This window comes from Hipposideros armiger, unplaced genomic scaffold (genome assembly GCF_001890085.2).
Source record: "Hipposideros armiger isolate ML-2016 unplaced genomic scaffold, ASM189008v1 scaffold_350, whole genome shotgun sequence".
NCBI lineage: Eukaryota > Metazoa > Chordata > Mammalia > Chiroptera > Hipposideridae > Hipposideros > Hipposideros armiger.
In genome coordinates this window covers 694,501-711,318 of record NW_017731700.1, presented here as the reverse complement: position 1 = coordinate 711,318, position 16,818 = coordinate 694,501, and the positions used below count along the sequence as shown (strand labels likewise).

Sequence of the window (16,818 nt, the reverse complement as noted above, 5' to 3'; positions counted from 1 at the left end):
AATGAGATGATGGTGTGAGGATAAGAGCACAAAGAACAGGTTAAAGAAAAGCAGGGGCCAGACTGAATACTTTGACTTGTTTGGTAGTTCGATATCAAGGACCTTCTTTTTCTATATGGGCTAGAAATAGAAAGCTCATGTCCCTAACCAAGAATACGATAATGGCTGGGCTCTAGGTACTATGTAGTTACATTTGACCATGCTTTTTAACCACGTTTTAGGTAGGCCAAATATTCTGATGCCATTTTATCTTATGAAGAACCTGAGGCCCAGACAGGTAAGACCACTTTTCCAAGTAATTCTTGGCTACTTAGTGGTAGACTTGGGATTTAAACTCACGTTTCTGGAACTCCACATTATTGCTATTTCCATAAACCTCTGACTGAAAGATCTGTGTATGCAAATCACAAATTTCTTATCCTAAAGGATTCAAGATGATTTAGAGATGCTAATTGGCTGATCTGCTAGCAGTTATTTTTCTTACTAAAATATATAATCAGATAATTCGAAGTTCCCAAGTATAAAAACTTTTAAGAATGCATTTCCCACATACATGTAAATTTCCCCAAAACCAATAAAGCAAGATCAGATATGTCTGGAAAGCTGTAGTGTGGTTGCCATTCACAATTAAAAGGAAGTTGAGCTTGTGAGAAACACGTAAGTACATTATATCCATCAGGCCAAGTGAGTAATTTAAAACTCTCACACATATCCCAGTAATATGATGCCATAGCATTTCCTGGCTCAGGGCCAGTTGATCCCAGCATGGCCTGAATATCCTGCTTTTTGTCAAGAAGAGGCAGTTCAAGAGCACCAAAACTTCCTTTGTAATTTCACCCAATTTTAGAATAAAAATATTTTTCCCTATGTAAAGAATACCAGAGTGGTGAAGATCTTTAAAGAGGTTTATTAACACAAATGTTAGATAAAAACAGAATTGGTCAATTAGATTTTTCATACCTTACCTTTCACAGCTTCTTGATCTACCAAAGCATATTATAATATTAATCAGTACTACCTGTTCCATTTGGGTATTCCCTTTTTTCCCAAGATAACTGTAAACAAAAAGGAGCCTAGTACTTACTAGATGAATCATGAAGCTGCTTACCAATATTTTTTCTAATATAACTAGAAAGTTTTTCTGAGTATGACTGTGTTAATAGAAAAGGTATTTTAATGTGCGTGAGATCATATTTATTAACACACAAAAAGTTGAAAATATTTGAATTCCAGATAGTTGACCACAGGGGAAAAAATAAAAATATATATCAATGAATTTTATTGATAAGAGCAAGGATTCTGCTTTGAGATCACAGAAAACTTTCACAGATCACCAGCATCTAGATCACCAACATCTACTGGAAAAGAATTTTTTTTTTGCCTGATCATATTGTAGAGCCAGAAAGTTATTGGAGTCATACAGAGTGTTTTGTAAGGCAGTTAAACAGGTTCAGGTATAAAACATCTTCACAGTCCCTCATAATTTCAGTGCTGTGCCAGATATTTGAAGACTATTAAGCTGGGTATCCTGTTAAGTTTCTGTCCGCTATTGTTCTTGTAATAAAAGAAGGTGGTCCTCATTTGGCTCATATACAATAGCAATGTTTCTTAGAATCATAACGGGAAAAGCCAGTCTGAAATACCATGTAGAAGGTGTGAAAAAGGACTTCTCTGAAGCCAACGTTTGGGAAAAGTTACTCTCTGTCCCATCGTCCTCTGTGTCGCTACTCAGCTAGAGGGCTCTATCTGTGGATTGACTGTCCTTCACCTGCAGTAAACACTTACTTATTCAGGGAACAGTTTCTTCTAGGTCCTGCTTTCTGACACATGCTAGTGTTCAAAAATGATGACTGAATCTATGTGAATATGTAAAAGAAGAATATGTTATCCCTTCCAGACAAGAACATTTTAGTGGTGGCCTTCTAAAGATAATGATATGATACAAAGGGATTAGTTTGAAGTTGAAAACTAAAGGTAAGACTGCTTGGGGACTAATGGGGACTTTAGTACTCACGCTGTATCTCCATCCGACAGACTTTTGATATTTATTCACTCTCACTCGCCTTCCTATTTCAGGTAAAGGGGTCTGGAAAACCAAGAACAAAATGTTATCAGATCCACTGGTATGTTCTGAAAATAAGTTATTCTTTAGTACTTTGTGTTCTTTAAGCACTAAATGGAAGAGTAAAATATTATTCCTCTCTCCAATTTTGCTAATAGCTTTAATAAAAAAATCTTATTTATATATACAGAAACTTGGCACCAAATTTATAGTAACAGAGATAACTGCCATATTAATGAGAAAATTACAATTTGATGTTAGTAAAGTGCTTTTTCCCCTTACAAAACAAGGTAATTGACACAATCAATGGGTTGAGTATGTTGTTTAAGTATTTAAAAAGTTAGAGTATCTAACAAGTAAATTAAATGAGGGGCAAAGCCTCATAAGTTAAAACAAGGAAATAAGTATTTTGGAGAGCCTTACTCAAATAATACTAGACTGATTATTTGAGAGTCATGGTTTGTAGGAGAAAATAAATCCACAAAACCTTAAAATGTCTTGAAACTCACATTGGTTTGCAACACTTGACGTTTACTAGCAAGACAAAAAGCATGCAACTCTTTAAATAGTTTCAGCCATTCACTCCCTGCACAAATTGTACAATAAAAGAACAGTGGATGGCATTGACAACAGTTCAGTGAATATGTATAGCTTCTCAAATATAATCTTTGAGAATTTTCCTTAAGGGTATAGTAAAATGAAATTTTTTTGACCTTTGCTATGTTCATGCTAATATTATGTCAAGAAAGTGAGGCACTCATGCTACAGAATGACAGAAATCAGTACTTAGCAAATTCTACAACAATATGTTATGAACCGTGATACAACTTTATGAATGTTAGCAGGAACAGTGCCAATTAAACTGTCTCTGTTGCTAATCTGTCAGAAAATACAAGAAAAGTTTGCATCTCTGACAAGTTCTTTCCTTCTACCTGTCATTGAGTATCTAATGGCCTCAATTCTCAAAAGGAATAGTTCGAGAGGGAAAAAATATGATGGAACACAGAAGGATTAGCAGAATTTTAGAAGGAATTGCCTCTTTGCTACCCCTGGAAACAGATAATCAACTAGAAATAGAAATACAGATAATGTCTTCATTCTTACAGAATACCAAAATATGTCAAACTTTCACTGTGAGTAAAGCATTTTATGTGTAAATATAATAAAGCAAAAATAAATAAAACACAATAATAGAAATAATATTAAATTATAAATATAATACATCTAGACTAACATCGTTATAATTACATACTAATGACTTAAAAAACAAAATAATATTTTCTGAGCTGTTTATCCCAAGACCATAATCCATTAAGGGAACAGAATACAGCGAGTATATAATATTACCTTACGAGCATTCATTACTTTAACAGCTGTAAATGCACCCGTCTTTTCATGGAGTCCCTGAAACACAGGATAGTAAAAAACATCAAATGCTGGCTATATAATCAAGTACACAGGAAGCAAAGTGAAAAATATTAAAGTTTAATAAGGTCAAACACTCTAGCCTACTATGAAATATAAAATAGTATATAAAGAGTAAACATAAGGTATGATATATAGAACAGAAATATTATATTATGAATATAATAACGAAATACCAAATATTCCACTCAAAACAATCAACCATATTTATGGAGTAGGTTTTCTTTTTTCCTTTTTTATTACAGTATTCTTGAAAAACATTATATTAATTTCAGGTGTACAACAGAGTGATGTGACATTTATATACCTCACAAAGTGATAACCATGATAAGTCTAGTCACTATGCGCAGGGTACAAAGTTATAAAAATATTATTGACTATATTCCCTATACTGTACAATACATCCCTGTGACATTTCTTTTATGACTAGGTGTTTTTATTTTTATTTTTTATTATGTTAGTTTCAGGTGTACAAAAAAATATAATGATTAGACATTTAAACCCCTCACAAAGTGATAACACCCAAAGTCTACTATAATGAAAAATACACACACACACACACACACACACACACACACACACACGGTGCCAAAAATGTATACACATTTTAAGACAGGAGAAAACTGTATTAAAATTGTAATACTCAATATATACTGATAACAAATGATTTTATCAAATCATGTGTATACAATTTTTGGCAACCCCAATATCACGGGATGTAAAGTACAGCATAGGAAATATAGTCAATGGTATTGTAACAGCTATATACGATCTTAGAGGGGTAGTAGACTTGAGGGGAGTTTGTACCTCTTAATCCCCTTCACCTTTTTCACCCATTCCCCAAACCCCCTCCATTATGACAACCATCAGTTTGTTCTCTGTATTTGTGAATCTGTTTCTGTTTTGTTTTGTTTTGTTTTTCAGATTCCACATATAAGTGAAATCATATGGTGTTTGTCTTTACCTGTCTATCTGACTTATTACAACAGCATAATACCCTCTAGGTCCATCCATGCTGTTGGAAATTGCAAGAATTCATTATTTCTTATGGCTGAGTAATATTCAATTGCATATACGTACCACATGATTCTTATCCATTCATTTATCAATGGACACTTATATTGCTTCTGTATCTTGGCTATTGTAAATAATGCTGCCATGAACATAGAGGTGCATGTATCTTTTCAAATTAGTGTTTTTGTTTTGTTTAGATAAATACCCAGAAATCGAATTGCTGGGTTGTATGGTAGTTTACTTCAGTGAATTTACTTTATTATTTTTTTTCTTTTTACTATATTGGACTTTGTTTATTTTCAATTTTTTGACGAACCTCCACAGTGGCTGCACCAATTTACAATCCCATCAATAGTGCACATGTGTTCTCTTTTCTCCACGTCCTCACCAACACTTGTTATTTGTTGTCTTTTTAATAATAACCATTATGACAGGATGTCTATCTGACAGGTGATATCTCATTGTCATGTTGATTTGCATTTCCCTGATAATTAGTGAGGTTAAGCATCTTTTCATGTGTCTGCTGGCCATCTGTATCCTTCTTTGGAAAAATGTCTGTTCAGATACTCTGCCCATTTTTTTTATCAGACGGTTTGATTTTTTATGTTGGGTTTTATAAATTTTTTATATATTTTGAATATTAGCCCCTGGTAGGATATATCATTTTCAAATATCTTCCCATTCAGTAGGTTGCCTTTTTGTTTTGTTGATGTTTTCCTTTGCTGTGCAAGTGCTTTTTAGCTTGATGTGGTCCTATTTGATAATTTTTGCTTTTGTTGTTCTTGTCTGAGACAAATTCAAAAAAATATTTTTAAGGTCGATGTCAAAGAGTTTAATGCCTGTGTTTTCTTCTAGCAGTTTTATGGTTTCAGGTCTCACACGGAAGTCTTTAAACCATTTTTAGTTTATTTGCATATATGGTTTATGAAAATGGTCTAGTTCAATTGTTTTTTCATATAGATGTCCAGTTTCCCCAACACCATTTCTTTAACAGGCTGTTTTTCTCTATTGCATATTCTTACCTCCTTTATCATAGATTCATTGGCCATATGAGCATGGATATATTTCTGGGTCCTCTATTCTGTTCCATTGATCTACATGTCTGTTTCTGTGCCAATACCATGCTGCTTTGATTACTATTCTTTGCAGTACAATTTTAAATCAGAGAGCATGATGCGTCCACCTTTGTCTTTCTTCCTCAAGACTGCTTTGGCTATTTGGGGTCTCTTGTGGTGTATACAAATTTTAGGATTCTTTGTTTTAGTTCTGTGAAAAAACGCCATTGGTATTTTTATAAGGATTGCATTTATTCTATAGATTGCTTTGAATAGTATTAATATTTTAATGATATTAATTCTTCCAATCTATGAACATAGTGTATCCTTCCATTTATTTGTGTCGCCTTCAATTACTTTTATCAATGTCTTATAGTTTTCAGAGTACAGATCTTTTACCTCCTTGGTTAAATTTAATTCTAGGCATTTTATTATTTTTGATGCAATTGTAGATAAAATTGTTTTCTTAATTTCTCCTTCTGAGAGTTCATTACTAGAGTACATAGACACAAGTGACTTCTGTATGTTCATTTAGTATCCTGTTATCCTGCAACTTTACTGAATTTATTTATTAGTTCTAATAGTTTTTTGATGGAGTCTTTAGGGCTTTCTATATATAGTATCATGTCATCTGCAAATAGTGACAGGTTTACCTCTTCCTTTCCAATTTGGGTGCCTTTTTTTCCCTTTTCTTGCCTGATTGATGTGGCTAGGACTTCCAATATGATGCAAAATAAAAGTTTTGAGAGTGGACATCCTAATTATTCTCCTGATCTTACAAAAAAGCTTTTAACTTTTCACTATTATGATATTAGCTGCGTGCATGTCATATATGGCGTTTATTATGTTGTAGGATGTTCCCTTTATATCCACTTTGTTGAGCACTTCTCATCATACGTGGAAATTACATGATGTCAAATGCTTTCTCTGCATCTACTGAGATGATCATATATTTATCCTTCACTTTGTTAATGTGGCATATCATGATGACTGAGTTGTGGATATTGAACCATTCTTGCATCCATGGAATAAATCCTACTTGATCGTGGTTGATGATCGTTTTAATATATTATTGAATTTGATTTGCTAATATTTTGTTTGCAATTTTTGCATCGATGTTCATCAGGGATATTGGACTGTAATTTTTCATTTTTGTAGTGTCTTTGTCAGATTTTGGTATCAGGGTAATGATCGCCTCAGAATAAGCTTGAAAGCATTCCTTCTTCTAAATTTTTGGAAGAGTTTGAGAAGGATATGTATTAATTCTTTTTTAAATGTTTGGTAGAATTTATCTGTGAAAACATCTGGTCTTGAGCTTTTGTTTTTTGGGAGTTTTTTTGAATAGTGATTCAATTTCATTACTTGTAATGAGCCTATTCATATTTTCTGTTTCTTACTGTTTCAGTCTTGGAAGGCTGTGTGTTTCCAGGAATTGATCCATTTCTTGTAGGTTGTCCAATTTGTTGGCATATAATTGTTTGTAGTATTCTCTTATGATCCTTTGTATTTCTGTGCTATTGGTTGTCACTTCTCTTTCATTTTTGGTTTCACTCTCTCTTTCTCCTAGTTAAAGGTTTATTATTATTATTATTATTATTATTATTATTATTATTATTATCATCAATTGAAATGGACCAGCTCTTAGGTTCATTGATCTTTTCTATTATTTTAGTCTCTATTTCATTTTTTCCACCCTAATCTTTATTTCCTTTCTTCTACTTACTTTAGACTTTGTTCTTTGTGTGTGTGTGTGTGTGTGTGTGTGTGTGTGATTTTTCTTGTTTCTGTGGTAGGCTTGTTTTGGTGTAAACTTCCTTCTTAGAACTGCCTTTGCTGTGTGTCCTAAGGATATTGGAATATTGGGTTCCATTTTCAGTTGTCTCAAGGATTTTTTTATTTCCTCTTTGATTTCTTCATTGACTCATTGGTTGTTTAGTATCATGTTGTTTAGACTGCACATGTGTGTGTGTTTGTGTGTGTGTGTGTGTTTCCAGTTTTCTTCTTTTAATTGATTTCTAGTTTCATACCATTATAGTCATAAAAGATGCTTGACATGATTTCAGTCTTCTTAAACTGAAACTTATTTTGTGGCCTAAATGTGATCTATCTTGGGAAATGTTCCATGGTGACTTGCAAAGAATGTGCACTCTGCTGTTCTTGGATGGAATGTTACATATGTTCAGTTCATCTGATCTAATGTGTCATTTAAGTCCAATGTTTCCTTGTTGATTTTCCATCTGGATGATCTATCCATTGATGCAAGTGGGGTGTTAATATCCCCTACTATTATTGTATTACTCTCAGTCTCTCCCTTTGCTTTTAATATTTGCTTTATGCATTTGAGTGCTCCTATGTTGAGTTCACAGATTTTTACAACTGTTTTATCTTCTGGTTGGTTTGATCCCTTTATAATTATGTAATGCTCTTCTTTGTATCCTGCTATAGTCTTTGTTTTAACATCTATTTTGTCCGGCATAAGTAAAATTTCATCAGGGTTCCTTTCATTTCCGTTTACATGGTACATATTTTTTCCCATTCCTTCACTTTCAGTCTGTATGTGTCTTTAGATCGAAAGTAAGTCTCTTATAGGCTGGATATGTATAATCTTTATTTTTTTATAATTCATTCATCCACCATATATCTTCTTTTTTTAAGATTTTTATTGGGGAGTTGGGGGAGAGAAACACACACGTTGCTGTCCTTTTTGTTCTTCAGTCTAGTTGTGGAGGACGTCGCTTCACTGGCCCATGTTGGTATTATCATTGCGCTCTTCCCCGGTTAGGCAGTTGTTCACCGGCCATTGAACGGCCACTCACGGTGGCTCAAGGCAGCTCGCGAAAGCTCACGCCAGCTGCCGGCCAGCCCCACTGCAGCCTACACCATCACTGGCGACTCACGGCAGCCCAGCTGCAGGTCAAGCTGTTGTTCATCATCTTAGCTACAGAGGGCGCAGCATCACTGGCTTTCATGTGGGATCTGAACCAGGGCTCTGCTGCTCAGAGCTGGTGTCCCAAGCCAACTCTTAACCAACATGCCACTCGGTCAGCCCCACCTTGTATCTTTTTATTGTAGTCAATTTACATTTAAAGTGATTACTGAGAGAATGTACTTATTGCATTTTTTTTGTAGTTTTTCTCTGTTCCTTTCTTCTTCTCCTGCTCTCTTCCCTTGTGATTTGATGACGTTTTTAGTGTTCTTTGGTTTCCTTTCTATTTATTTTTTTGTGTATCTGTTATAGGTTTTTGGTTTGTGGTTACCATGAGATTTACATATAACAACCTATGTATACAGAAGTCTATTTTAAATTCATGTTTGCTTAAGTTCAAACACATTATAAAAGCTGTAGATTCTTATTCCGCCTCCCATGTTTTATGTTTTTTACATCATATTTTACATCTGTGTGTGTAAGTGTATCCCCTAACTAATTATTATAGATATAGTTTTACCAGATCCACTACCTTTACTATGTTTGCCTTTATCCAGTAAAATATTTTCTTTCATATATTTTCTTATTTCTAGTTTTCACCTTTTCTGCTTAAAAAATCCCTTTAATATACACATATTTATTTATTTATTTATTAAACTTTTTTAGCTTTTGCTTCTCTGGGAAACTAACTCCCCTTCAATTCTGAATAATAACTTTGTTGGGTTAGAGTATTCTTGGTTGTAGTTTTTTTTTTCATCACTTTGAATATATTGTGCTACTACCTTTTGACCTGCAAAGTTCTGCTGAAAAATCAGTTATCTGATAATCTTACGGGGGCTCCCTTGTAGATAACTAGTTGCTTTTGTCTTGTTGCTTTTAAGATTCTCTCTTTAACTTTTGACAATTTAATTAAGATGAGTCTTGGTGTGGGTCTTTTTGTGTTATCTTGTTTGTCATCTTTGATTCCTGGGCTTTGATGTCTGTTTCCTTCACTAGGTTAATAAAGTTTTCAGCCATTATTCTTCAAATAAGTTTAGTGTAACTTTCTCTCTCTCTTTTCATTCTGGAACCTGTAAAATGCAAATGTTAGTACACTTGATGTTTTCCCAGAGGTACTTTAAATTATCCTCATTTTTTCTTAACTGCCAGAATTTAAATGCTGTCTTCCCTTTGGAGAGGAGGGGAACCAGAGTTTATCGCTCCAAATATGCTTTTGGGATGTTATTTTAAGCGGTTTTTTTAATCCTCATTTTTGAAAATTCTTTTTTATTTTTATTTTTGCTGTTCCAATTAGGTGATTTCCACTACTTGGTCTTCCAGATTACTGATCTGTTCTCATGTATCATCTAATCTGGTGTTAATTCCATCTAGTATATTTTTTATTTCAGTTATTGTATTCTTCAGTTCTGATTTTTTATTTATTTTTCTAACACTTTGTTGGACTTCTCACTGTGCTGATCCATTCTTCTTCTGAATTTGGGGCACATTTTTATGATGCTCTTTACTTGGTAGACTGCTTATATCAATTTCATTTAGTTCTTTTTCTGGGTTTTTGTTTTGTCCTTTTATTTGAAACATATTCCTTTGTCTCTTCATTTTATATGACTCTCTGTGTTAGTTTCTACGTATTAAGTATATCAGCTACATCTCCCAATCATAAAAGAGTATCTTATGAAGAAGGTATCCTGTGGGAGCCAGTGGTGCCATCTCCCCTTGTCACCAAAGCCAACTGTTCTGGGGTGTCCCCTGTGTGGGCTGTGTGCAAACGTTTGTTGTGGTTGGGTCACAGTGACCTTGTTGTGTGCACTGGTGGGTGGTGTTGGCTCCCAGGCTTACTGGCTGTGAGGCCTGTCCATGACTGCTGCAGATATTGGTAGGCATGACTGGTCCCTTGCCCAACTATCTAAGGGGAGGCCCAGTTATGACTCTTGAGGGCATACTGGTGGGTGGGGTTCGCCCTGTCCCTGTTGTCTGTGAGGTTTGTCTCAACTCCTGTGGACATGCTAGTGTGTTGGGTCCAGACCCCTGGAGTAGTAGCTGCTTTGGAGAGTTGACGGTGCTGGCTGAGATCACCCACTGGATGTGGTGTGGTGGAGGCCACTATGGAGGGCTGCCAGTACTGTCTGAGCCCACCTTCTGGTGTGGAGGGGTAACAGTTGCATCAGCCAGGAAGGGCTTGTTGGTTGGGGGTGAGGTCCTCAGGGGAATGCTGAGGTGGTGCCAAGAAACTTAGCAAGTTTAATGGAACATGTCAGAAATGATGCCCACCTGTGCTGAACCAGCTAAGGGGAAGGACAGTCAAAAAGTAAAAGGAAAAAAATGGCACCTGCAAGCACATTTGTCCTTGGAGATAGTTCCAACAGATTCCTGTCTATCTGGCACATGCCCTAAAATTAATCAGTGTATCTTGTTGACATGTGACCCAGACACTTCAAACTACTGCCTCTTTGCTGGGACTCAGAGTGACTGGTTTTGCATGCTCCTGTAAGAGTGGAGTCTTGGTTTCCTATAGCCCTTTGCCTCTCTTGGACATAATAAGCCCTGCTGGATTTCAAATCAAATGTTATGGGGGCTCCTCTTCCCAATTCAGGTACCTGAGTCTGGGAAGTCCCAATGTGGAGCTCAGACATCTTGCTCCTCAGGGGGGACCACCATGATTGTGGTATTCCCTCCCCCTTGATGGTTGCCTCCCTGGGGGTGTGGGTCTTGACTGACCACATATCTGTCCCTCTTATCTTTCTCAATGTGGCTTTTTCTTTATATCCTATAATTGTAGAAAATCTGTCCTGCTAGTCTTCCGGCCATTTTCAGAAATAGTTGTTACTGTATGTAGTTGTAGTTTTGATGTGTTTGTGTGAGGAGGTGAGCTCATGATCTACCTACCCCACTATATTGATCCCAGTCCTGGTTTCGGTTTTTACATTTGTGTTAAATAGTGGACATCAGTGGTCATTTGAAGGCACTGCTTTCTTCATACATTTAGTTTATGTTTATATGGCACCAAAGCATCTAGATGAAAAGTACAATTTTCAGATTGGGGATGGGGCAAAAGGAGATGTTCAACTGAACGTTTGTTTCTTCTGACTATGTGCAGACATATCTTTCCACAGCATCCCCCTTCATATACTGAGCAAGCTTTTCCATAATGATCACAGGTAAGAGTGATACATAAGTAATTAAATGGCCTCTAATCCATTTAGTATGACCTCAGTCATATGAACCAAATATATTCATGAAAAGAAAAAGTTCTGAAACATTCTTCCTTATTAAAAACATTATGAGTTCTAAGAACTTAGTATTTTCCTAAAAGCAAGTATAAGTTACAGATTTACAATTTTCAAAAATGAAAATAGAGGTTCGGAATCAGCATTCTTATTTTGTAGCTGGTGCTTTTTAAAGTATTTCAAGCTGTAGTCATAGAAAAATTCTGTCTGGTGTTGATATGAGTAAGGCTTTACCTTAATACAGAATGCCTTTTCTGATAGTTCTCTAGCAGAATATTTAATTCTTGGACTGTGCTGAGTTATTTAGTGTCTCTTCAAAATTCAGGTTTATCCATAACCTCAGAATGTGGCCTTGAACAAAACAAGGCCTTTGCAGAGGTAATCAAGTTAAATTAGGTCAAACTGGATTACAGTGGTCAATGACTGGTGTTTTTATAAGACAATGGGGTGGGAAATTTGGTCACAAAAACACAGGTGCGGCACAAAGGGAAGATGGCCATGTGAAGACAGCAAAAATTGGGGTGATGGACCTACAAGCCAAGGGATGCCAAAGATTGTTGGCAACCATTAGAAGATACAGAGGGGGACACAAAGACTCTTCCCTAGAGCATTCAAAGGGAGAATGGCCCTAAAGACTTTTAGCCTCAAAATATATGAAAAAATAAATTTCTGCTATAGTAAGCCACCTAATTTATGAATTTGTTACCACAACTATAGGAAACTAGTATAGGGGAATTCAAACCAAAAGACTGTCACTAGTCACAGCTCTCATGTGACAGACAATACATTTTTTACTTACAGAATGATCAAATGAGTAAGGGTCAGTGTGTCTGGATAGTACTGTTAATACCTTGGGTAACTTGTCAAGTGAGTAAATATGCAAAAGAACAAGGTTCCTCGACTTCAGGAAAGTGATTATTAACTTTATTGCTTGTTGTCAAATCTCTTTTATAAAGAATACACTTTGAAGTATATGAATACTGGTTTTAGATGATTAGGTTATACCTACAGGTTTTCTCAGCAAAATATACCCAACTGATCATAAAAGGTCATAAGGAAAAAAAGGAAAACCCTCTACTGTTACCACCAATGTTACATGCTACATATGAGTGCTAACACTTCTCCACTTTTCCCCACTGATAAAACTGATAAGATTTAATGCCATGCATTTAAGGTTATTTCAATTCTATTGAGTAAGCCACTGTTTGTAAATGGGGTCATGTGTCAGAAGTTGATCAGAAGACTTTCTAAGAAATACAGTAACTCTAGCAACACAACACCTTTACTTAACTCAAGTTCTTGCCAAATAATTAAGCATTAAACATTTATAATGGTTACATGATTATAGTACTGATGGTAAGCGGCAAGGATTTCTGGTTTTAGTTTATGGAGTCAGGCCTGAGAGCGCCAAATCAAGGTACTTTGTGTTGAATTGTGTCCTCAAAAAAGATACGTTGAAGTTCTAACCACGGGTACCTGTAAATGTGACTGTTTTTGGGAAAAGGGTATTTGTAGATTCAATCAAGTTAAGATGAAGTCATACTGGATTACGGCAGGCCCTGAAACCAATGACTAGTGCCCTTATAAGAAGAGGGAAATTTGGACACAAACACCCAGTGAAAATGCCATGTGATGGCAGAGCCAGAGATTGGACAGATATATTTACAAGCCAAGGAACAACAGGGATCACCAGCAATCACCCAAATCTAGAAGAGGCAAAGAAACTTTCCTCACCAGAGTCTTCAAAGGTAGAATGGCCCTGCAGAAACCTTGATTCTGTAATTCTAGCCTCCAGAATTGTGAGGGAATAATTTTCTTTTAATCCATCCAGTTTGTAGTAATTTGTTATGGTAGCTGTAGGAAACTAGTATACAAGCCCAGAAGGATAGAAACTAAGCAAGGAAATGAGCTGGACTTTGGGTGTGGCTTAGGAATTACTGAAAAAAGAGATACCTTATTTGCCGGCGTATAAGATGACTCGGCGTATAAGAAGACCCCCTAACATTTCCACTCAAAATACAGAGTTTGTTATATGGTCGGCTGTGTGCGATTTTGCGAGTGTGGTAAAATCGCATAACAGCAAAATCGCATAACAGCCGAGCATACACCCAGCAGCGCTGCTGATGCCTGAACGGTATGTGGAATGAAGTGGGCGGGCATCGGGAGGCCACTATGGCACGGGGCAAGCACTATGGGCAGTCTATCTGAAGTGTACCTGGCGTATAAGACGACCCCCCACTTGGAGGCATATTTTTCAGCGCCAAAAAATCGTCTTATACGCCGGCAAATACGGTAAGAACATGTCTAAAATCAGGTGAGAAGTTTTCAGTGGAGCATGACATCTACCAAAGACTAGAATTTTAAAGTTGTAGGCTATTGACGTATCAGAGGAAAGTAGTTAATATTCTGGATATTAACCCCTTATCAGATAAATGGTTTACAAACATTATCTCCTATTCCATAGGTTGTCTTTTCATTATGTTGATAGTTTCTTTTGCTGTGCAGAATCTTTCTACTTTGATGTAGTCCCACTTAATTTATTTTTGCTTTTGTTGTATGTGCTTTTGGTGTCACAGCCAAAAAATCATCACCAAGACGAATGGCAAGGTGTTTTTCCCCCTATGTTTTCTTCTAGGAGTTTTACAGCTTCAGGTTATTTAAGACTTTAATGAATTTTTTAGTTAATTTTTGTGAGTGGTGTAAGATAGGGTTCCAGTTTCATTCTTTTGCATATGGATACCTGAATATGTTGGAGACACCCACCTTTATTTACATCTCTGGATGAAAATATATATTAATATTTATTTAGCCCTAATCATGTCTTAGGAAGTATTGGTTTCATATTTATTCATTATAACTCTTTCTAGTCAAATTTTTCTCACATCTGCTTTCACAAATACAACATATTGGAAACTGGTTCTCACACACCCTTTAAAGGAATTAAATGTTTCCTTCCTTGTCCCTAAGAGGTTATTTATGGGCCAAAATACTAGTCTGTGCAACATAAATATTTGTTTGGCATGTTAGCAAAGATATTAGCCGTATGTTATTTTATTTGACCAATAATTATTAAGCTCATTTTTTAAGTATTAAGTACACAGCCATCATACTCATGACACACATTAGTGAGATAACTGGATGTCTTTAAAAGTTGACATCAATTGCCATAGAATAGCAAAGAAAAAATCAACTCAGTTCTACCCTCATTATCTGTGATTTATTCTCTCGCTTGAAAACTGGATAAAATTATTTTGTCAGAAAAGATGTCCTAATGTGGGTTTTTGGAAAATATGCTCACTGTCTACAGAGGAAATAAACCTTAGATCTTGGAACCATGCACTGGGTTAATATGCCTAACCATTATGCAAGCTTTCATAGAAGTCTAGTATATCCATTTAATAGTTAAATGGACAATTGCTGCTTGTTGACCTAGTATTTCAGAGTTCCCTCTGTATCTTGACTTTTTATTTTTTATTTTGAAATAGTCTTAGATTTATAGAATGGATTCAAAGCTAGTAGAAAGCATCTCTGTATATACTTTACCCAGCTTCTTTTAATGTTAACATCTTATATAACCATGACATAATTGTCAAAATTAATAAATTAATATTGGCCCAATACTCTTACAAACAAGAAATCAAGAGAAGGCTGAGACTTGCAAGGACAGCATTGAAAAACTTAGAAAAGATCACCAAGAACAAAGATGTGACATTAGAGACCACGACTAAGATCTTTCATACCCTTGTGTTCCCTATTAGTATGTATGGATGTGAAAGATGGACAACGAAGAAGGCTGAGAGGGCAAAGAAATTACTCATTTGAAACATGGTGCTGGAAAAGAGCTCTATGGATATCTTAGAACACCAGAAAGACAAACAAGTGGGTCTTAGAGCAAATGAAGCCTGAAACATTGCAGGAGGTAAAAATGACAAAAGTGAACTTGACCCACTTCAGACACACCATGAGAAGGCAGGATTCTTTGGCAAAGATAATAATGCTGGGTAAAATAGAAGGCAGAAGGAAAAGGAGAAGATCAAATATGAGATGGATTGACTCAATAAAAGAAACCATATGCATGAGTCTACAGCAGCTGAACAAGGGTACTGAGGACAGGACATTGTGTACACCACACATTCATAGGGTTGCCACAAGTCAGAGCACTCTCAACAGCATGCAACAAACACATAATACTCTAAATTACATTGTAGTCTTTATTTGGATTTCTCCAGTTTTTCCACTAATGTTCGTTTTGTAGGAACCAAACTGGGATTCCACATTCCATTTATCTGTCATGTCTCCTGAAGCTCTTCCAACCTGTGACAGTTCCTTCATCTTCTTTCCTGTTTTTTCATGACCTTGACACTTTTCAAGAGTACTGGTCAAGTATTTTGTAGAATCTCCCTCACTTTAGGTTTGTCAGAAATTTTCTCATCATTAGACTGAGGTTACAGGTTTGGAGAAAGAACACCACCAAGGTGAAGTGTTCAACTCATCACATCATGTCAGGGATACACGGTATGACCATGACTGAACACTGGTGATGTTAACCTTAGTCAGTTGGTTTAAGTGATGTCTACCAGGTTTCTTCACTGTAAAGTTACTATTTTTCTCTTTCATACTTTATTCATTAGAAGGCATTGATGTTGGCTTTGAAAGGGGATAATACTATTTTTAAGCATTTATCTAGCAAAGTTAAAAGTCATCTTGGATAAACTAATTGGTCAGTGGTGCCATCTTGTGGTTCACTAACTCTACAGAAGCTGTTTTTTTAATCTTATTAGCTGAGGATCATGTCAAAAAACAGACTGTCTCCCTAATGAGATCTTGAACCAGGACCAGGAAATCCAATTTCTAGTATGTAACTTTTTCCCAATTACAATGTATGTTGTATAGCAAATTAATTTACAATGCCATTTACTGGAAACACATAGAGAATGCTAAGAAAGGAGTTTGGTTATTTATTCTAGAGTAAGTGTTAAATAACTTCACAGTTCCCATTGGCTTTAGTGAGTATTATAGAGGAAAATCTCAAGGAAATCGTTAAACTATAAATGTGGGTAATTTTGTCTGTTTTTTTTCTACCATCAATATTAGATCTAATATCATACAGGA

General features: G+C 35.7%; 1 protein-coding gene across 1 annotated transcript in view; it reads right to left on the bottom strand.

The window, feature by feature from the left end:
* Positions 1-16,818, bottom strand: part of NRK (Nik related kinase) — a 166,076-nt gene that overhangs the window by 88,786 nt on the left and 60,472 nt on the right. Inside the window, exons 3-4 of the mRNA XM_019661488.1 lie at positions 3,410-3,466; positions 2,015-2,086 (exon numbers count right to left, since the gene is read on the bottom strand). Of these exons, the coding sequence (XP_019517033.1) occupies positions 2,015-2,086; positions 3,410-3,466 (129 nt within the window). The remainder of the gene's footprint in view (positions 1-2,014; positions 2,087-3,409; positions 3,467-16,818) is intronic.